This window comes from Caenorhabditis elegans, chromosome V (genome assembly GCF_000002985.6).
Source record: "Caenorhabditis elegans chromosome V".
Lineage (NCBI taxonomy): Eukaryota > Metazoa > Nematoda > Chromadorea > Rhabditida > Rhabditidae > Caenorhabditis > Caenorhabditis elegans.
The window spans coordinates 5,825,915-5,850,433 of NC_003283.11; the positions used below are offsets into that span (position 1 = coordinate 5,825,915).

The 24,519-nt window shown below is 38.4% G+C and overlaps 5 protein-coding genes and 5 non-coding genes across 13 annotated transcripts; 7 read left to right on the forward strand and 3 right to left on the reverse strand.

Annotated features, from left to right (window-relative positions):
- Positions 1 to 918: 918 nt before the first annotated feature.
- Positions 919 to 6,917, forward strand: let-418. Its single transcript, NM_072122.6, has 7 exons — positions 919 to 1,276; positions 1,346 to 2,338; positions 2,387 to 3,465; positions 3,517 to 4,846; positions 4,918 to 6,263; positions 6,315 to 6,586; positions 6,641 to 6,917. The coding sequence occupies exons 1-7, from the start codon at positions 947 to 949 to the stop codon at positions 6,778 to 6,780; spliced, it is 5,490 nt and encodes a 1,829-aa protein (NP_504523.1). The 5' UTR covers positions 919 to 946; the 3' UTR covers positions 6,781 to 6,917.
- Positions 6,918 to 7,916: 999 nt separating this feature from the next.
- srh-76 (Serpentine Receptor, class H) lies at positions 7,917 to 9,269 on the forward strand (the record flags this gene model as incomplete). Of its 2 annotated transcripts, none has more annotated exons than NM_001028689.4 (4): positions 7,917 to 8,245; positions 8,304 to 8,449; positions 8,499 to 9,005; positions 9,051 to 9,269. In NM_001028689.4, 4 exons carry the CDS (start codon positions 8,022 to 8,024, stop codon positions 9,221 to 9,223), a joined length of 1,050 nt encoding a protein of 349 aa, NP_001023860.1. In that variant the 3' UTR covers positions 9,224 to 9,269. The 2 variants fall into 2 exon arrangements, with proteins under 2 accessions (NP_001023860.1, NP_001023859.1); NM_001028688.3 differs by lacking the exon at positions 7,917 to 8,245 and having other exon boundaries at positions 8,305 to 8,449; positions 8,499 to 8,581; positions 8,626 to 9,005; positions 9,051 to 9,258.
- Positions 9,270 to 9,940: 671 nt separating this feature from the next.
- Positions 9,941 to 10,920, reverse strand: col-140 (Nematode cuticle collagen N-terminal domain-containing protein). Its single transcript, NM_072124.8, has 2 exons — positions 10,763 to 10,920; positions 9,941 to 10,714 (listed from the first exon to the last, which is right to left on the reverse strand). The coding sequence occupies exons 1-2, from the start codon at positions 10,895 to 10,897 to the stop codon at positions 9,980 to 9,982; spliced, it is 870 nt and encodes a 289-aa protein (NP_504525.1). The 5' UTR covers positions 10,898 to 10,920; the 3' UTR covers positions 9,941 to 9,979.
- A 730-nt stretch (positions 10,921 to 11,650) lies between these two features.
- F26F12.2 (uncharacterized protein) lies at positions 11,651 to 12,699 on the reverse strand. Its single transcript, NM_072125.6, has 5 exons — positions 12,626 to 12,699; positions 12,439 to 12,578; positions 12,109 to 12,393; positions 11,852 to 12,058; positions 11,651 to 11,795 (listed from the first exon to the last, which is right to left on the reverse strand). Exons 1-5 carry the CDS (start codon positions 12,671 to 12,673, stop codon positions 11,723 to 11,725), a joined length of 753 nt encoding a protein of 250 aa, NP_504526.1. The 5' UTR covers positions 12,674 to 12,699; the 3' UTR covers positions 11,651 to 11,722.
- Positions 12,700 to 13,040: 341 nt separating this feature from the next.
- F26F12.3 (IBR domain-containing protein) lies at positions 13,041 to 19,805 on the reverse strand. 3 transcript variants are annotated; one of them, NM_001392518.1, is made up of 5 exons: positions 18,409 to 18,571; positions 17,984 to 18,318; positions 14,733 to 16,816; positions 14,548 to 14,681; positions 13,041 to 13,999 (listed from the first exon to the last, which is right to left on the reverse strand). In NM_001392518.1, the coding sequence occupies exons 2-5, from the start codon at positions 18,099 to 18,101 to the stop codon at positions 13,918 to 13,920; spliced, it is 2,418 nt and encodes an 805-aa protein (NP_001379606.1). In that variant the 5' UTR covers positions 18,102 to 18,318; positions 18,409 to 18,571; the 3' UTR covers positions 13,041 to 13,917. The 3 variants fall into 3 exon arrangements, with proteins under 3 accessions (NP_001379606.1, NP_001379605.1, NP_001379607.1); NM_001392517.1 differs by lacking the exon at positions 18,409 to 18,571 and adding an exon at positions 19,724 to 19,805 and having other exon boundaries at positions 13,043 to 13,999; NM_001392519.1 differs by lacking the exon at positions 18,409 to 18,571 and adding an exon at positions 19,724 to 19,782 and having other exon boundaries at positions 13,043 to 13,999; positions 14,733 to 17,740.
- On the forward strand, positions 18,575 to 18,712 carry F26F12.11. The gene has a single exon (NR_068800.1). It is a non-coding gene; the product is annotated as an Unclassified non-coding RNA F26F12.11 (non-coding RNA).
- Positions 19,416 to 19,563, forward strand: F26F12.15. The gene has a single exon (NR_068801.1). It is a non-coding gene; the product is annotated as an Unclassified non-coding RNA F26F12.15 (non-coding RNA).
- A 1,891-nt stretch (positions 19,806 to 21,696) lies between the features above and the next one.
- F26F12.10 lies at positions 21,697 to 21,765 on the forward strand. The gene has a single exon (NR_068802.1). It is a non-coding gene; the product is annotated as an Unclassified non-coding RNA F26F12.10 (non-coding RNA).
- A 498-nt stretch (positions 21,766 to 22,263) lies between these two features.
- Positions 22,264 to 22,405, forward strand: F26F12.13. The gene has a single exon (NR_068803.1). It is a non-coding gene; the product is annotated as an Unclassified non-coding RNA F26F12.13 (non-coding RNA).
- A 1,625-nt stretch (positions 22,406 to 24,030) lies between these two features.
- F26F12.16 lies at positions 24,031 to 24,178 on the forward strand. Its single transcript, NR_068804.1, has one exon. It is a non-coding gene; the product is annotated as an Unclassified non-coding RNA F26F12.16 (non-coding RNA).
- The last annotated feature ends 341 nt before the right edge of the window (positions 24,179 to 24,519 follow it).

Sequence of the window (24,519 nt, forward strand, 5' to 3'; positions counted from 1 at the left end):
AGATGCGTTTTGTTCAAATGTTTTCTTTTTCATTTTTTTTTGGCTCGCTTTTTGGATTCGCGTTTCCTCTCAATTTCCGCAATTTGATATTTCTAAGTATACAAGTATATTTCTAAAATCGTCATAAATATTTGCTCGTAATTTTCCCAATTTTAATTCAAAATTTTAATTCTATCAGGACGGTTCACAGTTTTTACCTGATTTGAATCCTGAAATAGATCTAATTTACTAGTTTTTTTTTTAATCCGTAATCCAACGTGTTTTTAATTTTCTGTGAACAACATAATTCTCAACTCAAATTAGTAAAGGGACATGCCACGTATTAATAATTTTCGTTGCGGGAAACACGACGCTGCATTTGGTCACTCTTACGCGCGAAGACGGGTCATTCGAATTTCCATCACTCTCCTCTCGTCTCTCTTTCTCTGACCACCGTCCCAACGAGCTGTGTCCCCGTTCTGCAATGTCCCCGCAGTGTCTCGTCAAATGGGACATATGGGGACATGAAATTGTCCCGTTTCGAATCAATATTTGTTTGAAATATGTTTTTGAATACGGCTATTTTTTCTAACTTTTCTTGTAATAATTGCATTTTCTCGATGGTAGATTTTAGAAAACTTGAAACGTAGGTTGTAAAATAAATTTTAAAAAATTTAAAATAGCTTGACGAGCTTAAATTTAAATTCCTACTTTAGGAATTTAATATTTTCAAAATTTTCTACGTTTTTTAGAAAAAATTAAGGCTTAATCTATCAGCCCAAAATTTACACTCAACTCTGTGTGTTATTTCGTCGCCGTGTTTGCAGACTTTTCACACTTTCAAATTTTGCTGATTTGCATTCGAGCTTTCTAATTTGTTCTCTTTATAATGTCCTTCTTGCAATTATTTATGTCTTACTTATATTAATCAATTTTCAGAAATTGTATTTCTCCTGAGAATTCAACAATGTCAACTGAAGAAGATCCGTCTTTAGTGGACGCGGAAGAATCAATGGAAGAGGGTTCTGTCACTCAAGACGCAACTGAAGAAACAGAAGAAGAGGAAGAACAAGAGCAAGGCGATGAGGCTGGACCATCTGAGCGAAAGCGTTCTTCTAGAAAGAAAGGCGGAAAGGGAGGCAAAAAAGGATCCAAAAAGAGTGCTGCCGCAGCTAGCAAGGTTGAGATTCCTGATCCGTATAATTCGACAAGTGAAGAAGTTTGTGCTGCTATCGGATTGACAGACGTCGAATTTGATTATGATGAAGAGGAGTTTCAAGGAATTTCTAATCTGAAGGTGATTATTCAAAATTTATTTTTTAAATCTCGATTTCTGTTTTCCTCCAATTAAACATCTTTTTTACAGACTTTCTCCTCAATCATCAAGCCACAAATACTGGAGGCAAACCCCGGAACCAACGTATCCAAGATGTACCCGATGTTCCAAGTCAAATATAAAGAGTATCAAGATCACATGGCTGCCCAAGGAAAACCTGTTCAAAAACAAGCTAGAGGTTCAAAGACTCCAGCAGTTTCCACACCCGTCATCCCTCCACGATCAGCTCCAACGAAGACTCGTTCTGCAAGGAGAAAGCGTCGAGATTCCGATGCTCCTGATAGTGATCAAGAGTTTGAGGCATTTATTAAGCAACAAGAACAACTGGAGGACGATTTGGTAAAAGACAAGGAAGATGCTCGTATCAAACGTGCAGCGGAAAGAGAAGAGAAGAAAAAAGGAGCATTGGAAGCTGCTCGTGCCGCTAAAAAAGCAAAATTAGAAAAGGGCGAAGAAGCTGAAAATAATGACTACTGTGAGGAGTGCAAGCAAGATGGAGAACTTCTTCTTTGTGACACCTGTCCCCGCGCTTACCATACAGTCTGTATTGATGAAAATATGGAAGAACCACCAGAGGGTGATTGGAGTTGTGCTCATTGTATCGAACATGGCCCAGAAGTAGTTAAAGAAGAACCGGCGAAGCAAAACGATGAATTCTGCAAGATCTGCAAAGAAACTGAGAATCTTCTGCTTTGTGATAGTTGTGTATGCTCATTCCACGCATATTGTATTGATCCTCCACTTACCGAAGTTCCGAAAGAAGAAACATGGTCGTGCCCACGGTGCGAGACGGTTAAGCCGGAACACAAAATCGAAAAAATCCTTTGCTGGAGATGGAAGGAAATCCCGTATCCAGAACCTCTCGAAGCTGGGAAAGAGGCTTCGAGTGACGATGCGATGCTCAAACCACCACGGAAAATGGAACCAAGACGTGAGCGTGAATTCTTCGTGAAATGGAAGTATTTATCATACTGGCAGTGTTCTTGGGTCTCCGAAATGCTGTTGGAAGTTCATTTCCGTATGGTGAGTTTTAAGTGATGAAGTCCATTTGACTAATGTTTATTTTTCCAGCTTATATTGCTATATTGGCGCAAAAATGATTCCGATGCTCCTCCAGAATTTGAAGAATCCGTTACGTCTCGTCATCATTCTGATAATGATCCTTATAAATTGCGCGAGCGGTTCTACCAGTATGGTATCAAACCGGAATGGATGCAAATTCATCGTATTATCAATCATCAATCATATGCAAAGTCGCAGCAGGATTACCTTGTTAAGTGGAAGGAGCTCAGCTATGATCAAGCCACTTGGGAACGAGATGATTCTAATATTGCCAATTACGAAGAAGCAATCATTAAATACTGGCAACATCGTGAGAGCAAATTAAATGAGGATATTCCTAAAAATGTGCAGAAGATGATTGCTAAACATCGCGAAGCTAAAGGTCTTCCTCCAAAAGAAGACGAAAAGAAAAAGAAGAAGCGTGAGAAGATTGACATCCGTAAAAAATATGAAGTTCAGCCCGACTACGTTACGGAAACCGGAGGAAAACTTCATCCATATCAACTGGAAGGACTTAACTGGCTTCGTCATTGTTGGTCCAACGGAACTGATGCGATTCTCGCTGATGAAATGGGTCTTGGGAAGACTGTTCAATCGCTTACTTTCTTATACAGTCTCATGAAGGAAGGCCATTGCAAAGGACCATTTTTGATTGCCGCTCCTCTATCAACTATTATCAATTGGGAGCGTGAGGCTGAACAATGGTGTCCTGATTTCTATGTGGTCACTTATGTTGGTCTTAGAGATGCTCGTGTTGTGCTCCGAGAACATGAGTTTTCTTTCGTTGAAGGTGCCGTTCGATCCGGACCGAAGGCTTCAAAAATGAAGACGACAGAGAATATGAAGTTCCACGTGTTGCTCACTTCTTATGAGACTATCAATATGGATAAAACTATACTTTCTTCCATTGAATGGGGAGCTCTTGTTGTTGATGAGGCTCATCGGTTAAAGAATAATCAGTCGTTGTTCTTCAAAAATCTCAATGAATATACTATTCATTATCGCGTACTTCTCACCGGAACTCCACTTCAAAACAATTTAGAAGAGCTCTTCCATCTCCTCAATTTCTTGTCCAAAGAACGTTTCAAGTAAGTTTCTGAATTTTTGTGTATTTTATTTTATTAATTGCATTTTTTCAGTCAGCTCGAGGCTTTCACTGCCGAATTCAATGAGATTTCCAAAGAGGATCAAATTGAAAAACTTCATAACTTGCTCGGACCTCACATGCTTCGCCGTCTCAAAGCTGATGTGTTGACTGGCATGCCATCGAAATCAGAATTAATTGTTCGAGTTGAACTGAGTGCTATGCAGAAAAAATGGTATAAAAATATTCTGACTCGCAATTTTGATGCATTGAATGTGAAGAATGGAGGAACTCAAATGTCATTGATGAACGTCCTTATGGAATTGAAGAAATGTTGTAATCATCCATATCTTTTTGTGAAGGCAGAGTTGGAGGCTCCGAAAGAGAAAAACGGAATGTATGAAGGAACGGCGCTCATCAAGAATTCCGGAAAGTTTGTTCTTCTTCAAAAAATGTTGAGAAAGCTGAAGGATGGTGGCCACCGAGTGCTTATCTTCTCACAAATGACAAGGATGCTGGACATAATGGAAGATTTATGTGAATATGAAGGATACAGATATGAAAGAATAGATGGAAGTATCATGGGACAAATGAGACAAGATGCTATCGATCGTTACAATGCTCCTGGAGCTCAACAATTTATTTTCTTGCTCTCCACTCGAGCTGGAGGTCTTGGTATCAATCTGGCAACTGCTGATACGGTTATCATATATGATTCTGATTGGAATCCTCACAATGATATTCAAGCTTTCTCTCGTGCACATCGTCTCGGACAGAAGCATAAAGTTATGATTTATCGTTTTGTAACAAAGAAATCTGTCGAAGAAAAAATCACTTCAGTTGCCAAGAAGAAGATGCTTTTGAATCACTTGGTTGTACGTGCAGGATTGGGAGGAAAAGAAGGAAAGACAATGAGCAAGACTGAGCTGGACGATGTGCTTCGATGGGGAACCGAAGAGTTATTCAGTGAGGATCTTGATGCTGCCGAAGGCGAAGGCTCGGAGAAGAAAGGTGCTGCCGCACAAGAAATTGTTTGGGATGATGCAGCTGTAGATGCTCTTCTCGATCGCAGTAACAAAGAAGAGACTCCAGCAGGAGAAGATGGCGAAGAAAAAGCTGAATGGCAAAACGAATATCTAAGCTCGTTCAAGGTGGCCAGCTATCAGACAAAAGAGACTGAAGGACAAGAAGAAGAGGAGGAAGAGGAAACGGAAGTGATTAAAGAAGATGAGAAAGAACCAGATCCAGATTATTGGGAGAAGCTGCTCAAGCATCACTACGAACAGGACAGGGAAATCGAATTGCAAAAGCTTGGAAAGGGAAAACGTGTTCGCAAACAAATCAACTATGCCAGTGAGAATATGGGAACTGATTGGAGCAAGCAGGTTTGTTTTTTTTCTGATTAATTGGGTTTTTCTGATTAATTTCTGATTAAACATTTAATGATTTTTTTCAGAACCAAACCCAAGATGATGACGATGATAACGAGTCGTACCGTGGTTCGGACAATGGCGACGGCCTGAACTCTGATGAAGATGATTACGATGAGAAGAAAAAGCGGCGTCGTGATGAAGAAAAAATGCCTCCACTCATGGCTAAAGTCAATGGACAAGTTGAGATTCTTGGTTTCAATCCACGTCAACGCAAGGCGTTCTACGGGGCTGTTATGCGCTGGGGAATGCCTCCACAAGATTCTCATCAATCTCAATGGCTTGTTCGAGATCTGAGAAACAAATCGGAAAAAGTCTTCCGAGCTTATGCTTCACTGTTCATGCGACATCTCTGTGAGCCTGGAGCTGATGGTCATGATACCTTTAATGATGGAGTTCCAAGAGAAGGTCTTAATCGTCAGCATGTTCTTGGCCGAATCGGATTGCTGAGTTTAGTTCGGCGGAAGGTTCAAGAATTTGAGCAATATAATGGCCAATGGTCTATGCCTGAAATACAAGACGAAGTTCTCGCTAAAGCTGCCAATGGTTCGGCACAAGGATCTTCAAGAAGTACTCCGAAACCAAAAGAAGAGCCGAAGGAAGAACCAATGGAAAAGGAAGATGCTACTGAAACAGTTAACGGAGCTACATCAGAGCCAGCTACAGATGCTGAGAGTGAACAAAACGCTCCTGTTGACGAACCAATGGATACAGATGAAGCCAAAGAACCGAAAGAAGAACCAATTGAAACCGAGAAACCAAGAGCAGCCCGTCCATCATTCAAGTTCAACATTTGTGACGGTGGATTCACTGAACTTCACTCTTTGTGGGCCAATGAAGAGAAAGTTGCAAGAAACGGAAAAGAATATGAAATCTGGTACCGCAGACACGACTATTGGCTTTTAGCTGGTGTTGTTGTACACGGATATGGACGTTTCCAAGCTAATTTCAATGACATCATCAATGATCCCAGATTCTCAGTTCTCAATGAGCCATTCAAGGAAGTTGGCGCTGAGGCAACAGGATCTGACATCAAAGCCAAGTTTATGCAACGTCGTTTCAAACTTATTGAACAGTCCCTTGTGATTGAGGAGCAACTTCGTCGCGCTGCACACGCCAATCGTCACTTGCAGCCGGATAATGTTGGACCATTGGCTCAACGTTTTGCGGATTTAGAGAATATTGCTGAATCTCAAGCTAATATCGCCAAAGAAAGTTCTGCTGGAAATCGTAATGCGAATGCCGTTCTACACAAAACATTGGTTCAGCTCGACGAAATACTTTCCGATATGAAGGCCGACGTGTCTAGACTTCCATCTACTTTTACACAGTTAGCGACTGTCACCGAACGTCTCAACATGACCGAGAGACAGTAAGTTTTAACTCGTAAAAGCTTCAGTCAATATATGTATATATATTTCAGAATTCTTTCGCGACTGACCACAAAAGACGAGGACGCGATAGCCAACCGTAGCGTACTTCCACCACCAGGACCATTTGTAACTCCAATACTTCGCCAGCAGATGGATGGCATTCAACCAAAGTTTGCAGCTCTTTACAGTAAATTCATGTCTGAAAATGGAGAAAGGATGGAAGAGGATGAACCAGTAGAGGCAGAAGAGGAAGAAGGTGTAAAACAAGAACCAGATGATGAGACTCAAGATAGCGCCGAAGCTCCGCCAGTTCTTAGTGCAGGTTAGTACTAATTCATATGGATCTTAAAATAACTCAATGTATTTCTATTTCCAGAAGTGAATTCCGACGATAGCAACGATGTTCCATCTACTTCCGCTGCTGCTGCTGTCAGTTCTGAAACAGCTGCCGACGCCGAACCAGCTTCCGCCGAAGATCAAGCTCCAACAGATGAGCCAGAACCAATGGAAACTTGAATGTCTTTTTAATTTTATTGGGTTTTACTGTATTTTTTCAAACTTTAAACCATTATATTATTTATTGTTCTCTTTTTAGTTGCATCAATTGAAATGCAATTCAAATAATTGCGTCATGAATCTGTGTAAACGTTTAATCCTGATCTTTTCGTCTTAACTTGTTCACATGAATCTAAGCAGCCTCGCCATCAACACGTTGACCGTTCTATGATAACCCAGTCATTCTCTATCTCGCCTCGCTTCCTCTTTGCCCATTCCCCTTGACGAATAGGGTAATTAATCAATTGCACCGCGCAGAAGACACAGGGTTCCGGCGTGGGCGACAGTCAAAAAAGGAAGTGTGGAATGTGTGTGAAGATATCAAATATTTGTGACGTTCTCTGTTGTCTTGACAGGAAGAGAGAAGCGTTAACTATTTCATATTCCGATGACGTATTTGTTTGATGTTGTCGATGAAATTTACAGTTACATCATCGAAACGGTTATCCTTCAAAGGTCATCTGGAAATTTTGAAATTAGAAAACAAGTTGATTTTTACATCATTGGTTTCGTAGCCATAGATCACCGATCATAAATGAAATATCATCAATTTCATGATTTTTTTCATATGGTTTAGACTTTGGAGAGGGACCAAACGCTACTAAATACTTGGAACTTTATTAACATTGTATTATAATATTCAGAAATTTGCACTTTTCGCGTCAATGAATACGGTAACTGGTCTCGATGGGACAATTTTTTGTTCTGAAAAAAAGATTGAGCCTTTAATGACTACTGTAATGATTTCCAACTCTCGTTGCTATTGATGTCGCTTTTGTTCAATAAAAAATAAATTTATTCAATAAAAAATTAAAGGAATCATATACGAAAAAATCATAGCCTTCTGCGATTATCGAAATTTGTCGTGTTGAGATCGGGTACCGTATGTTTGGCTGAAAAATCTGATTCCTCGCGGCTAAACCTGTCTGAAAAATTCCATGCTACGTTAGGTAGACGTTTCATTTTCAGATAACAGCGAAAATGCAGAATCTATGACATTGTCAAATTGCGCGTGTTCAGAGACTTGCTGAAACATAGACCCGAAAAAAGTTCACAACAGAATGAAGTCATCTTGTAACTGATTACCTCATATTCAGGCGTGGCTGGACTCAATGATATAGACGAAAATATTGGAAATCGTAAATGCATGACTGGTCATTCAAACTAGAACCCGATGCAGCAAAACATTAGACATTATTCCGATGTCGGCACAAAGCAGACTCGATGAATACTTCAAAAAGAATTACTACACTGTATGCGAAAAATCGACAAGTTTCATGAGTTCAACAGATTTTATTGTCTATCCTCTTCAACTTTCCACAATTCTGAATATTCCTTTATTTGTTCTAGCAGGGTACTGTATATTACAGAAAACACCGAAATCAATAGGTTCTACTAAATGGGCATATTTCAATATGCACATTTGGTAAGCTGCATTTAAATTATATCATGAATTTAAATGCGCTTCAATTCTCTGTTTTCAGGATGTGCTTACAAAGTTTATTAACAAGTACGTTACTAACACCTATCACGTGGCTGCCAACAATCGGATCATCTATGATGGGTCTATTTTCATATATTGGAGTGCCAGAAACTGTGCAGTTTTATTTATTTGTAATTGTAATGTTTGGTAAGTTATCAAAAGTTCTACCAATAATTAGAAAATACTCTGTTCACAGTTACTATGTCGTCAGTAGTGTCACCTTTTGAAAATCGACATAACGCAATTCAACACAATACACTTCGAATTTCAACATCCTGGGTTCGATACTTGGTTACTAGTGCCAACTATTTGGTTTCTTTCAGTTTTCCGATTCCATTTTTGTTTAATATCCCAAACCAGGAATCAGCAAAACTCCTCATTTTACAAAATGTACCTTGTCCACAAGAGGAATTCTTCACTTTGAGTGTTTTCTCAATATCTACAGATGCTAACTTTAGATTGATATACATGGTTTCAATGCTCATATTTCTATGTTCTACATTCGTTCAACTTTTATTTTATGCATTCACTTGCTTACGATATCTTGTCTTTTCAAAATCAAGTAGCTTTTCAAAAAGAACAATCGAACTGCAGAAAAAGTTTTTTATTGGAATTCTCATTCAAGTTCTTGTTCCATATGCATTCATAGTGCCTTCAGTGTCATATTGCTGCTATTCGGTTTATTCGAATTATTATAATCAAAGTTGTTTAAAGTTGTTCAAAATTTCAAAATTGTTCAAAGTTTCAGTGCTCAACAACTTTTTCGTTTTGGTTTTCAACTTCTATGGAACGGTATCAACAATAGGACTTATATCTTGTCATACAGCGTATTGGAAGTTTGCGAGAAAATTGATAATGTTTAAGTCGAGAACAGATTTGGCGAGTAATATTTCGGTGTCAAGAAACAATCAAATACAATAGGAGTAAAAAAATTACCTTTAATCACCAATGAAAATTTGCAATGTCATTTTTTTGAAAAGCCAATGTGCGCTTCTGCGTTTTCAAACTTTTGCCCATGTAACATGTAACGTATGACAATATGTGTATTTAAAAAATTATTTTAAAAAGAAGAAAAAAGATTTCTGATAGTCTAAACTTTTTGGAAAAATTTCCTAATTTTAAATACAATTTATCCAGTGTTTGTCAGATTATTTTGAGGCTTCCAAAAACTTTTCTTTGCGCCACTACTCAACTTTCAACAAAATTGTGCGTTCTAATTTCGCTTGAATAATTTCAAGAATATTTGGAATTTGTATATCATTGTGACCTACACCACAGACCAGGCGTTGAGTAGTGATTTCTATGATTTGTGTTAGGTAGTTGGGAAAAAGTAGTTAGAAGTTAGATGTCAAACTATACATATAGCATAGCGTTCAGAGAGTTTTCATAATGAATTTCTGTCTAATAAGAAAGTGATGTGAAAATATTACTAGAGTTCACAGCTAGACGTATCCAAAAGAATACGTCTAGACTACATCTCAACAAAACTTAAAAAGCGGAACTAAATTCCGAATTCACTTTTTTAAGCATTAAATTTTCAAAAAAAAACTTTGGTTGAAAATATTTTTTGATAGTATTTTCCAGTTTTCCTGATAAATAACGTTTTTGTGTATATTGTTTTTGGTGTATGTATGTATTGATGAAAATGAAAATTTATTTTCGAAAGAAACAGAACGCTTAAGCCTTGTAGGCACGAGCTGGGCATGGACAGTATCCAGCATCTGGTCCTGGGGCGGCATCTTCTCCACGAACTCCTGGAGTTCCGTTCTTTCCTGGGGCTCCTGGTGGTCCTGGGCGTCCAGCGTTTCCTGGCTTTCCAGACTCTCCATCGTTTCCTGGGGATCCTGGTTGTCCGGCTGGTCCGGCCTCTCCACGTGGTCCTGGTGGTCCTGGACGTCCTGGTTGTCCTGGCTTGTACTCGGTTCCTGGCTCTCCGCGTGGCCCAGCTGGTCCTGGGCGTCCTGGGTTTCCTGGGCGACCTCCATCTCCTCCCTCTCCTGGTCCTCCTGGTCCTCCTGGTGGTCCTGGTGGTCCCTTGCGTCCGTTGTCTCCGGATGGTCCAGCTGGTCCGACCTCTCCTGGTGGTCCACGTGGTCCTGGACGTCCTGGTGGGCATTGAATGCATCCTCCTGGAAGATCGTGAACGATAGCGACGACTTCTCCGGCAAGTCCTGGCTTTCCATCGTCTCCGTCAGGTCCAGACTCTCCCTGTGGTCCTTGCTCTCCTGGAGTTCCTGGTGGTCCTGGTGGGCATCCTTCGGAGCGTGGTCCGCAGTTACATTGTTCTGGGAATCCGGATTGGCGAGATCTACGAATACCGAAAAGAGTTTGGAAGTTTGGTGGGGCATCGGTCTCTCCAGTTGGGTTGATGTGCTTGCGAACAACACGGTTCCAGGTATCTTGATGAATCTCCTGAAAGGTATGATTGGTGAAACATTCAAAACTTTAAAGTAAGCTTACTCTGAACTCCATCATACCATCCTCTACTTCCATCTTCATGTCAGAGATCTCCTGAAGGAGAGATCCCATCGTGAAGACGGTCACCAAGCAACAGGTGAGTGCGATCGAAGATCCTACCAGGATAAGCTTGCCCATGATAGACTATTGAAGACAAGAGTGATTTCTCCGTTGTCGCTATTGCTATTTATACTGTTTCATTGGGTGTAACTTTCCATCTATCTCCAATGGTTACCTATCTATCCATCAAACCTTTTTCTACGTTTTTTTCTGGAAATTGCTAATTCTCTAAGTCTCCGGAAAAGCAAGGTCATTTTCATTTTCTTCATTTTCGATTCTTACTGCTTCACTTTCGCGTAAGTGTACGGCAAAACCAGTTTCGTGGCAGAAAAATTTTGATGATAAGAACGGAGAGAAGGAACTAATTAAGAAAAAAAAATAGGAAGTAACCGTTCACATAGCAACCAAACAACTCAAAAATACAGACGAAATTTTAAATTCTTATTGTAAAGAGTTAAACTATTCAGTTGTGCCACTTCAAAAAACAAGTATTGAATCTTTGCTCGATGCACCATGTTCTTTATCAGCCTGCACACATACACCGGAGATTCACCAATGATTGTGTAGCTTAAAGTACAGCCTGGGTTCTGTAACTTCATAACAGCTGCTGCAAAGTTGAATAAGTGTTATTTTTAAAGTTGCAGAAGTGCACTATAAAGTTGTGACGTTTTGCCAGTGAAGTAGGAAAACGGTGTGTCAAACATGCGTAATTTACGGCAGAATTCAAACATAGCACTGGAAGAAGCTGGTGTAATTTGCCGAGTATGGACGACTAGCAAACGAAGCAAAAGCTATTTGTAAACCGGAAAAAAACCAACTTAAAACTAAAAATAAACAAACAGAAAAATCAAGTTTATTAAATCGATAATTAAACAGTTAAGCTTCTACGATACAAAAATGTTACTACTCGAAATACACAGTGCGTCCACTCTTCACATATCCTCCTAAATCCAATACGAGAGCAATATCATTGTATCTGAAAAATTAAAAATTGAAAAAAAACAACATCAGAATAATTTTTTGAAAACGAACATTTTCGGTATATTGTTCAACTTCAATTTCTTGTATTCAGGTTTCTCGATTTTATACATCTTTCGTTCAAAATCAGGATGTAGCTCCGCGTAGTAGAGTTCTCCAGTTTTCAAATAGTCAGCCTCATCTTTTCCATTGTTGAACAACATTTTGGAAATTGGATTAATAATACTTTTAGAAAACTTCGATTGAACTTTGCAGTGATCACTGAAACAAACTATGTTACTACATATTTCCATAGAACATTGTAAACTCACTAGAAAACCCCATAATCCTTAGCAGCTGTGAGAATAACCATTTTAACTGTGATCTTTTCGTCTTTCGCTGGGTAGTTCATCTCGAGAGCATTCTTCGTTGGTACTGCGTAGTTCAAAGATTGAATGGGAGATTTGGGCTCGTTTTTTGGAGCATCCAGATTATTGAGTTTCGGGCGTGCGAGATTATTATAATTTTGAATGAGCTTCTCCTCCAACAAAGCCTTTTCAAATTCATATTCTTCCGAAATATTCTTATCCCAAGTCAAGGTGTAAGTAAGTGACGATCTGAAAATTCTTATAGTTTAAAAGAAATAAAAATGGAAAACTAACTGATTGGTAGGTGCATCGTAACAGACTCGCAATTCAGAACTAATTGGATTAATGCAATAATCCTGTAGAAGCAATGGAATCAAAGCTTGAAATTTTTTATTCGGGGCAACTTTGAAAAAAGGATTTTCTTGATTGGGATTCTGCAAAAATTGGTATTATTTGAATATTAAAATTGAAAATCACATACTTTTTGTTCAGCAGACTGCTCATCATTACCGCATACAAATTCTGTCATTTTTATTGTTTAAAAAGTTAAGAAATAATTTAAAACAACGACGTGGCTAATCTTGAGAATAACAATTTACACGTCTCGCCAAAATTCAAATAATTTCTATTAAACATTCATTGTACATGTTTTTAAACGGAGCTTTTTTGCGGGCAAATTGTCGAATGTTTCCGATTTACGCATGTTTTTTCAAAAGTCTGTATGATTTTGGCTGTAATTTTTCGAAAACGAACTTTACCTATTCCCAGCGAGTTTCAGCAGAGGATAACAATAAATTGTAAGTCATTGATATCATATATTTTGTATTAGTATGTCGGAGCCATTATTATTGCATCCCTTTTCTTCTTTCGAAAACCAAAAAAAAACCAAGTGAACATTTTTGCCCTTTCAAAATTTTTTATTGCTAGTTACTTGTTCAGAGAAAATACATATTGATCTGGCAGAAAACATATACACTAAAGCAAAATTGAATACAAAAAAAACACGATCTAGGCATATTAGATAGGATAAGGGCAAGTTGAGTACATAGAAAACGAGGTATTTTCAATTTTTTTTTGATTGTCTTCACTTCACATTAATGTGACACTTTTGAGACAAACGATTAGTTGGGTTTTGTGGATTTTTTTGTTGCAATTTTCACAAATTTTTGCAGCTTCGCAAGCAAATTTTTCGGGATTGAACGAATTGAACGCCTGCGTTCTTGATGGAGGAGGTGATGGAAATTAGAAATTAGGGGCCTAAAAAGGGAAAACCTAGAATTAAATGAAAATTGGCCAATTCCTATAGGAGAAAGGAAATACGTGATCCAGCACATATGGAAGATTGGTTTTTGAATTTTCAGCAGAAATTCAGAAGGCGAAAAAAGGAAGATGAAAAAGAAAATATATGAACATGAAAAGTGAATAGATACAAATGGAATAGATATACACAATTTTTTTTAGTTCGAAATCATAAATTTCGACATATTGTTTTTGTGAATTGGACAATTTTACAAGTGTTTTTGGGGGGTTTGAGTTTTTCTTTTTCAGATGTTTTGTGTACACTATTTACAAAAAAAGCTCAGCTGCAAAAGACATACAAACGCTAGACACAGACTTACAATTGAAATATGGGTAGTTGAGAAAAATGAAGATTAGTTTCAGATTTTGAGGGGGAAAATGCAGTATGAAATATGATAAATGTTGTATGATTAGGGGAGTCAGATAGAGATGAAAAAGTGTACATCTTGATCTTATTTACACTGAAGTCTACAATTAGGCATTGATTTGTTTGAGTTGCTCCAGAACTTTTGAGAGGTTCTTCTCAATTGCTTCATATCTTGTTGGGAAATCGCATCTGAAAATTATTAATTTTTTAAAAAATAAAGTAAGTAAGCTATCTTCGATTCAGAAGGTTTTTCAAAATAATATTGAGTTCTTTTATACTTCCGAATGCAACCTAGGTCCATTGAAAGAGGGCGTTTGAAATAGGCCACTACATAAATTCAGCAGCAGAGGGAAACTTTTAGAAAAAAGTTCTAAAGAATCTAAATCTAGAAAAAAAAACATCTAAAACTAAATCTAGAATCTAAAAATTCTCCAGTGCATAATTTCACAATTTTAGAGGCTCTTAAAATTTCTCTCACTGTTGATTTTCGTGTCTGAGAAAATCCACACTCGGAGCAATTTTACGAGATAAAGTAGTGAAAATGTGCACTTAAATATTTTTATAATGACTTTTCAAACTCAAAGTGCTCCTCTTCAGATAAAATTTTTGTAGTGACCAATTTCAAAGATTCTTTTTCAAATCGTTAGGGTTTAATCGGAAGTCTCAATGTGAGCTGAGAAACCTTCATTCTTAAAAATTTATAAAGTTGCTTCAAAATTTCTGAGTATCTGGATTACCTTGGATGCTGAATTTCCGCTTCGATAGCAAGCCACTGTTTCATGAGCTTACTGAGTTGTGGCTTCAAAGCCAATGCCTCTTGTTTCTTCTCGATATATACATAGGCGAGTCCGTTTTCGACGATGGTCAATACCTGTGATAAGAAAAAAAAAATTATAAGACTTGCAAGAGATGCGGAACTTACCGTCTTACGGATATCGCGAAGTTTTTCTACGCCAGCGTAGGTACTTTTGAGTTTGCGAACTGCTTTCTCAAACTCGGTTTTCTTGGATGTAGAGAAACGAAGTTGACGGGCTTCACCACATACATCCGAGAATTCTTTCTTGATTTGCTTGGAGGCAACAATTGACTCGACGCAACGAGCCGGCAAGACAGCCGATGTCTCCAATTTTCTGACTGCTGCTCCAGTCATTTCATCACGAGACCAGTACGCAACTTCGAGCATAGCAAGATTTTGTGGACAGAAGACACGTCCACATCCTCCACACTCGGCACGAGATGCCTGATCTCGAACCTCCATCGTGTATCCGCACGCGCATTGGATGCGTTTCAGATATTCAGTCTTTTCGAGAACATGAAGCTCATATTCTTTCTCCCATTTTCCGATCCATGTCGCGAATGCGGAGCAAGTCATAGGGAAGTGAGGTTCACGTTCACACTTTGGACACCAGTGGATTCCACATGAGTAACATGAAGAAGTGTTGAATTCATTGGTGTTGTGGTCGATATGGACGAGTTGTTTACATGATGGACATTCTCCTATATCACCACCATCGACGTTGGCCAATGATTCAGTAGCAGCGATCTTGGTGTAAAAGTTCAAAAGTGGAAGTGGAATGATAGCTGGAAGGATATCATATGCCGATTGTCCATCTCCAAGAACAAATGGAATCTCCAATGGGATACATTTGGCGCGGATTTGATCAACGATGTGCTTGCAGAGACAATCACGGCATTGCCAGCTGTCATCCAATTCGAAGAGTTCTGAATTCTTGGTGCAATCGCAAGTTGCACACTTCAGCTTCTCAATGACTGGATCTTTCTCATCATCGGCATCTTCAAAGTCGAAATCATCAGTTTCAAAGTCGATTCGTTCAAATCGTTCTTCTGGCTCTTCGTTGCTCATTGCTTCGTCACGAAGAATGGAAGCCATTTTCTCAGCACTCATTACAGGCGCAGAAGTTGCCAACATTGAACTATTGAAGGCTGGTTGGAAGAAATCGCGTTTCAATTCGAATCGACTCTTTTGGGAACGATGAACATCGATGCATTCTGGGGCAGCGACACCTCCTTCTTTCCATTCAGCAACCAGCTTTGAGAGAATTGCAACAACTTCTTGAAGATTGGCTGCATGCTTCAAAAGACCTCTAAGAATCTGATAAGAGAATGGTCCGGATGGAGCAATATCAGAGTTGAGAAGTACTTTTAGATGTTCTTTCTTTGAAAGGATCGCTCGTTCGACAACAATCATCAGAATCGAAGCTCCATGTGGTTGTTTTTCTCCGAGGACAAGACGAGAAGCATCAATGGAAAGACGTGTACGTTCTGCATCAAGCCACTGAACGTATACTTTATTGTCAGCTTTCAACTCGTCCACTTCATCCTCCAAAGTATCCCACGTGGAAATATCCAAAAGAGTCCATTCGAAAGTATGTGGAGCACGGAGCACTTGGGAAATGTCCACAACGTTCAAAGGTCCACTTGACTCGTCTTCGGTTTCATCAGAAGTGATGACTCCGGCTTCTGATGGCTGAACACTCTCAATGCTCGAGCGTCGAACGAAAACTGGTTTTATGGTGCAAGATTCAGGGGTAATGTAGTCGCCAAGGCAGAATCTGAAATCCCGACTCGGTTTGTAGATGTATGCGTCGTCAATGTGAACACTCTGATGCATATCATCAATGGATGTTGACATATCATCACGATCCACTCGCTTCAGATTTTGACGAGTCTTTCCTGCCTTCCGTGTGTTGTAATTTCTATTGAAAAGCTTGCCAGCAAGCACTTTGTGATTCTTATGAGGTTTATAGATTGTGTATTGAACCTTCGGCTCTCCGTTTTCATCCAAAGAAACTTCTGATGTTTGGGAGCATTCGGAAGTCGTCGAAGCTTCTGATTCTTTCCGTGCTTTGCGTGTTTTCTTAGTATTTGTGGTGCCTGTGACAAGAAGTGTTTGAAGATTGGCTCCTTTACCGCCAGCGGTCTCGTGTCGCACAATTTCTCCATTTTTGTCAATTTCCGTCAATGACACCACATTGTCGATCGTGTCTGAAAATATTGAACAATTTGAATGGGAATTGTGAAATTGCACGAGCCACTCATGTGACTCTTTTGTATTGGGAGAAGGCAGTAAAGAACATGCACTTGTTGTAGGGGACATTGTACGCGCTCTTACGAATATTTATTTATACGGGAGAGAATCAAAAGAAGATGAATGATTGTAGTTTGTTTCCAAGTTTTCTGGATAGATCAAGTCCAAATTAAACAAAAAAATCATGTTTTGAAATCTCATTCCGAAAAATCTAGATCGTTGCAACTTTTTAAAAGTAGAGTACACTCAAGGGAGAATGGTTTGGAAGAGTTCCTATTTTGCTAAAATGACCAAATTTCACATGAAAATAAAAAACAAATCCTCAAAATTACTCAAAAAGCTTTTGAAAAATTTGGCAATTTACCAAAACTTTGCCTGAAAATTTTGAAAAATATTTTTAAATAATTGGACAGTGTTTTAGTCAAGTGTTAGATTATTGTAAGTTTGTTTTGACAAAATTCAAACTGACCATACTCCTTTAAAACAAAAAAAGGGTATATCATTTCTGCAATACTTTGAGTTTGTATCTCAAAAATGATAAGAACAAAAGTTGATATTCGTTTACCTTAAACATTTAAAAAATGTGTTTTTTGTGGTATCCTAACAGTTAGAATTACTTAATTTAATTATTTGTAAAAGCTGATTTTTTTTAATCTCAAAAATTTCAAACCAATCAGGAACAAATTTTCAATGCACGTGTAGTGTTTTGGATTCAAAATGTCTCAATATAATCAAGTACATCTTGTCCTAATAAATAATTCCACCAACGGAAAAGTCTTGTGATTCCAATTGTCTCTACCAGATCATTTGATCGACAACTCCTGACACCACCAGTCACCCCCTCCGTTTCCCAAAAGAACGAGCCAGCACACACATACACACTGAAAAGTTATTGCTTATCGGGAGGAGAGTCAAAGCAGTGTCATGTGTTTTTCGATCAACTATTCATTTTTCGTGTACTTTGACTTTGGCATGCAATAGAATCTAGTCGTTTTTTTATGAATTGTTCTCGCGGCGCACTAGGAAGAAAAAATGAAGCGAATAAAACATCATAATGGCTATAAAAATTGAAGAGATAACGTGTGATGAGGCTTCATAGACCGAAAACTTTTACAGTATCCTACCTTTAGCAGTTAAGACACGTTCGACAATCTGCACAGGCATTGACGATCTTCCATCAACGCCCGTCGTCTCCCACGTTGTCTCAGCCTCCAACGCCTCCCAACGTTTGTTCTTATTCATTGAGTACAGGACGTTCGAGGCGATGCCATCGTGGCTTTCCGAAGCGACGCGCTCCTTGCGCTTCTTTCCGAGCACGTGGTTCGGATCGTCGATGGTCTTGACGAGGAATGCGCCAGCCTTGGCGGCCTGGCGTGCATGGCGGTTGGCCACCGCGCTACGTCTGCCCTTCTCCTTCCTGCCCGTCAGTTTGCCACTCAATTCCGGGAATTCCGTTTCGCTGAAAATAAGCTTTTATGTCAATCAGTTTATTAGTTTATAGATTTAGTAGAGTAGTGATCATAATACGTTTTGACACATTTTTAATTACCTATTCTTAAATCAACTCCAAAGCGGCAAAGATCTTACCGACATTGCCTACTGGTAGATGGCATCATCGGATTAGTAGTGGCCAAATACAGTGAAACACTATTAAACATAATAGTCGATTGTTTTGTCAAAGTCTATAGTTGAAAAAGTCTAAGTAACCGAGCGCCGGCCTTCGCCTGGCTCTATTTATACACGAGACATTCATGTTTTTGGGTGCCACGTGACTACACGTTTGGCGACCGCTTGTGGCACCGGTGATGACATCATCACGAGGAAAAATGTGAAAGTTGTAGTGAGGAACTGTGAGTGGGAGATAGAGAACACGTGCTTGATCGCTTTGCTTCTCTGAGTATCCGAGTTTTGAATAATATATTCGTCAGGGACAAACAACCACAACTGAACTATGTTGATCGGAGAAAAAAAAAACATGTCTAAGATCAGGAAACAAAACTTCTTGATTCATGGTTACGTTGCCCAAATAAGGGCACCACAATGCATCAAGGCTAGGGCAGAAAGTTGGTCAGCAAAGATTTTTCAAAAAAAAAAATTCAGGTTATGTCTGCCTACAGACTACGTTTGATTGTTTGAACCAGATCAAACCACATGAAATGTCTAGATCCCTCTAATCCCTACAAAGTGTTCAAGTTCCCAAGGTGACTACCATCGAGACAGATGTTCTTTCCCACCTGTAACAGTTACTCAAACATCTGCTCAAAGTACACATCGTCCTCCTACAGTAGATAAGATAACAGAAAACCAAAAAACTTTGTTCGAAACAAAGATGCTATCGAAATACAACGTTATCAAAGTCGTTTCAGGGAAGTTTTCACTCGTCGGAGCCCTATAGTCTAGAACATTGATCTTTTCTACAGTAACTCCCCCCCCCCCCCCCCCCCCCACAAAAGTTTTCCTACTCACTAATAGAATCAAAGAATCAACGGGCGATTTAGATTTAGATTCAGATTCGAGTGAATCCAGTCCTATGTGTTCATCGGAAATGGAAATGGCAACGAAAATACAGCAGCAACAATTTTCTCAACGAAAAGTGGTCACGAGTGACACCGACACGATGTCTCACATGCTTTATGCAGAATTTATAACTATTTTTGAGGCGGCAGACATTCTATGTGGCACGACAAAAAACGTTCATTTTATGGCCGTATACTTTTGAAACTATAAAATTCTATACAGATCGAGTTGTTTTAGTGTCTAGGTTTATAAACTAGTTGTTACTAAAACCTCAAAAAATATACAATTGGAAAGTATTTTAAAAACGAATTCTATGTGTGCTGAAAGTTTTTTCGTCGAAAACTTACTTGAGTTCAAATCCGACATCCTTGTCTTGGACGGACATGAAGCAGGTTTCAGGAGAGGAGGAAGAGGGAGACTGCGCTGAGCCTGCAAATATACAAATAAATGAAAAATATTATGCACAAAGTTAGAAGATTATTGATAAAACGGCAAGAGGTGCAGAAACGTAGGTAGAAAAATAAACGGGCGGTACAAGAAAAGAGCCACCCAGAGAAAAAGAGGGGGAACGGCGACGAAACCAGCGACAAACTGTCTGGTGCTCTATCTCGTTTTGCTCCGGCAGCAGGAGAAGCAACAGCAGTAAGTCAACCACACAATGTGTCTATTTTTGAGTACAAGTCTCAGAAAACCTCAGGACTATGAAACGAAGAGGAGGAGAACGAGGAAAAGAGAGCAGAGATGCAGGAAGCGGGGGGCAGCCAACAGCAGCCAGCAGCTAGAGGGTCATCGTCATGTGATTGAGATGGAAGGAAATCGAAAGGAAACACAGGCTTTTTTCCAATTTTCTTCTCGCTTTTTTTGACTTGTATTGTTTCTATCATCTGATCATCATCTTCTCAAATAATTTTGTACATTTCCAAGAAATGAGGTGTTACATTGAGAGAGGAAACAGTCAAGTGGAAACTTTCAAATTTCCAAATTAAATTATTGCAAAGTCACATTGCGTCAAATGTAAACAGAATTTCCAAGTTGCAAGAAAATGTTCACTTTTCAGGCCATAAATTGCATGACTACTTTTAAATTAGGCTTGATCAAGCTTACTAAAAAAATCTGCAAGATTTGTCCTATTAGTCTAGAACCACCTTCGCTCTACTTTGATAGGCCATATTTCAATTGGCGATAGCTTTATCAAAACATTTTCAAGAGTGAAAATGTGTATCAAATATTTCTCTAAGTTTTCATAGTTGAAACATTTTTGATGAAGCCAACGGCGATCGAGATACAAACTGTCAAAGTGGGACGCCTAAGGGAAATTATTGTTTAAAAAATTTAAATTTCTAGAGATGATCAAAAGTCTTGCAATAGAATCACCAAGCGTTCCATTAAAATTTAGACCAAATTCGAATGCATGATGTGAGTGTCTTCGGGTGTTAGATTGCCCCCCAGTAAAGCACCCAACTGGGGTGGTTCGATGAAGGCGTAGAGAAGGGAAAACATGTACACAGAGAATATAGGGTGTGAGGGAAAGAAGCAAAATGAGATGAAGGGAGGGACGATGGTCGGTCACCAATTATAGTGGCAGATGTCGTCGTCGGTGTAGTACATTGGAAAATCTAGACCTTTGGAAACAGAGTTTCTATGAAATTTATGAGCGCGCATGGCTGTTGGTGGAAGGTGTTACGCGTCATTGATTTGTTAGCCAGATTTGAGTGTTTTGTTTATTATTTGTATCTGTGTATCTAGGTCAATGTGTTGAATTGTTGTTGGTAGTAAGGTAAACTGTTATTTTTTTTTAATAGAGAGGGGTTTCAAAATTGAGTTTAGAGTGTTTTTTTAATAGAGAGGGGTTTCAAAATTGAGTTTAGAGTGTATCTTCAGCTGGAATTTAATCTGAATTTACTTACAATTAGGCTAATCTACCATTTAAAAAAAAACTGTACATTTTCAAAAAAAATTTCTCAAAACTTTTTGTCAATGTTTTGGTAAATTGCCAAATTTTCCAAAAATGTGAACTTTTTGAGTTTGCTGCTGCAGGTTCGAACCCAAGATTTCAAAAAAAAAATCAAAGTTTTACCATGCTATTCGGTCCTTTTAGTACAACTTCAACAAATTTCCCTATTGCCGATATTCCCCCTAAAAATTAATATCTGCTTTATGCCTACGCTCTAGTAGGTGCTACGTGATTTTTTCAATTCAAAGACTATTGCTCCGGAAAATCAAAAAATTATGAAATATGAATCTCTGATCCGGCTTAGAGGTAAACCTCAGATTCTCTCTAGCGAAAGCTACCGGGCAGTTAAACTAATATCTTTGTTTGAAATATATATATATATATATATATATATATATATATATATATATATATATATATATATATATATAATTTGTTAGCATTGCGCTTTTTTTGGAGTAAATGAACAAAATTTTGAAGATTAAAATCTAACTAGTCTAAGTTTCAAAAGAATATATATTTATTTCAGGGCTTTTGTGCTGGCGCCAAAACGTCTGTAATCGTTTTTAAAGAATATTTGTAAATTCAGGCAAAAATTCAGAAAAGAGGCCAAGGGCCGATAGGTTTCAGGCAGGCGCCAGGCCTAGAAACCTTATGCCTATTATGGAAGCCCTAACTTTTTTGCATTTTTATCGATAAGCGCAGGTTTCATAATGTGACTAACTAGTGGTTCGAAAAGCAACTGGTCACCTTTTTAGTCTCGCTTATCGTGTCGTACAGTAACATACACACCCTAATAACAGGTTCGATTGATGTCAAATTCAGAAACCAAACCCAAAAGAAAAAGAACTTTAACGATTGGAAGACGATGACTTCTCTTTTTTCTTCTTCTTCCACCATTTTGTCGCCCGTCAGCTGATTCTGATTGTTCAAGACGAGAAAACGAAACGAAAAGAGAAACGAGGTGGGAAGTAGAAGAGGCATTGAGGCGTACCAGGCGGCAGAAGAACTATGTTTCTTTTCTTTTTTTGTTGCTGTCGCATCTTCAAGCTTCAAGAAGTAGAATAAAAAAGAGGGAAAAGTTGGAGAAGTAGTTGAATAAAAAAAAAAGAAAAAGAAAGCAAAACAACAAATGTTACTTTTTCGTTGAGAAGAATGCGCCGAGCACAACAAGTTAGAACCATTTTTTTAAAAATAGAATGAATGAGTGAGAGTGTGAACGAAATAGTAAATATTCCACGTAACACTGGAGTTCCGAATAGTCTCCAAGTGCAAACAGTATAAGGTTAGCACAAGGTTTGGGGTAACTCTGACATTTTCTGGAAACGCGGACAAAAAGCCAGTTCTTCGCGAGCTCATTTTGGAGCCAATATTTAGCAGCAAGCTAGAAACAGAGACGGCGAGAAAAGGTAAATGTAATGTGACACCAGCTGAGAGCTTGTACCTGGTGAGATTGACGTCTGGGAGGTATGTAAATAAATAGAAGTGAGCGAAAATGAAGAATATCAATTTCCAATTTTAAATTTTCAGAACCAAATGGTCAAAGATTGAGGGTAAAAGCATTAAAGAATCAAAAGTCACAAAGTGGCCCAAAAGTGGACCTCCGTGCAAAACGCTAGCCGAGAATATGTTTGAGCAGCTGAAATAAGAGGGCATGATGTTTGGCCATTCATTCTTTTTGAGATATGCAAGATAAATAATTTTAGAAAAAAATTGATTCACCAGAGCCACTATTCCAACTGGAACGACTTTTTTAAAAAGAATTCGGGAAGTATTTTTAAAATCTGAAATTTTAATTACCTATCCAATTGTTTCATTTTTTACCGGTAGTCTATAAAAATTAGTTTTTTGCCTTCATTGTTTCGAAAATTCAAAATTAGAGTTTTACTAGCCAACCTAACTTTTCGATTCGAATTAAAATGCAAGCAACGTTACACTGCAAACGCAAAAATTTATATTTAAAATTGAATTACAAAGGAAAAGTTTTTTTGGGAAGATACACATTTTATAGATCATCAATTTCAGGTTTCTGTTTTCAATAGAGTAGACGAAGTTTCAGCAAATTAAATGAAAAATAGGTCTTTAAAAATTATTTATCAAACACATTTTCTCAGGCAAAAACGAGAAAGGTTCAAATTGTGCAGCGTGATCAGTAGCGAAAAAGAGGATAAAATCGAATCGAACGCAGTGAAAAGTCGTAGAGGCAAGTCGAGTCAACAAAAACAAGTAAATATTGCTTGGCGGGTCGATTTGCGCAGCAACAGCAGCAGGAGCAGTAAAGGAGCAAGAGATGTAGTTGTTGTTGGAGAAGAAGTCGTATTATCTATACTACGATGATGACGTGAGAATTCACCAAAAAGAATTCAACAAAAAATACGAGATGTTGGTTGGAAAGCTCTTCAGATTTTTGAAAGGAGCATTTTCGTATGGAAAACGAGCCGAACTCCCTTGAGAATTAGCAGGGGGATCATCACTCTTTGGTTCTTCTATTTTGTAATGAGAATTCAGAAAAAGAAGCACAAAAGTCAATTAGATAAGACGAAAAAAGTAGAAATGCATTCTCAATGGCGGGTTAACAATTTGTAATTTTCTCCCATTCCTCCATGAGAATTAAAGAATTTTATTATGTTCTCAACAGCTTCTTGTGGCACCGTTAAAACTCTTTGGAGCACGCCATAGAGAGTGTGAAGAATGAGAGGGCGCAGTGAAAACATAGACAAAGAGCTCATTGTCTATTCGTGCGCATCTTTTGGCCGACGGTGTGAAAAGCCGTCCTCGACCCCAACCAGATGTGCGTGTGCTCGTGAAGAGAGCCATTCTAAAGATCAGAAACCACTAGACATTAGGAGCCCGTCTTGCGAATTTTTTAGTCAAGACAATGCTACAAACAAATGGAGACTGAATTTTATTAAATTTGCAAAAAAAAACTTTGTTGTTGTATGAACATTTCAGTTGGAATTTATAAAGAATCTATGATTTTTTCACGCCTCTCTAGAATTTATACAATAAAACTCGTGTCTACTTTTATGAAATACAATGCGTTTTTTCTCCGTTTCAATTTTTTGAAACTCGAGCTCAAACAGTTCAATAAAAGTTCTATCAAGAATGTTGAAAACAAATTCATGTTTAAATATATTTTCTTCATCAAAACAGGAAGGTTGTCAGTTCTCAAATAGCTTGCCTTGAATA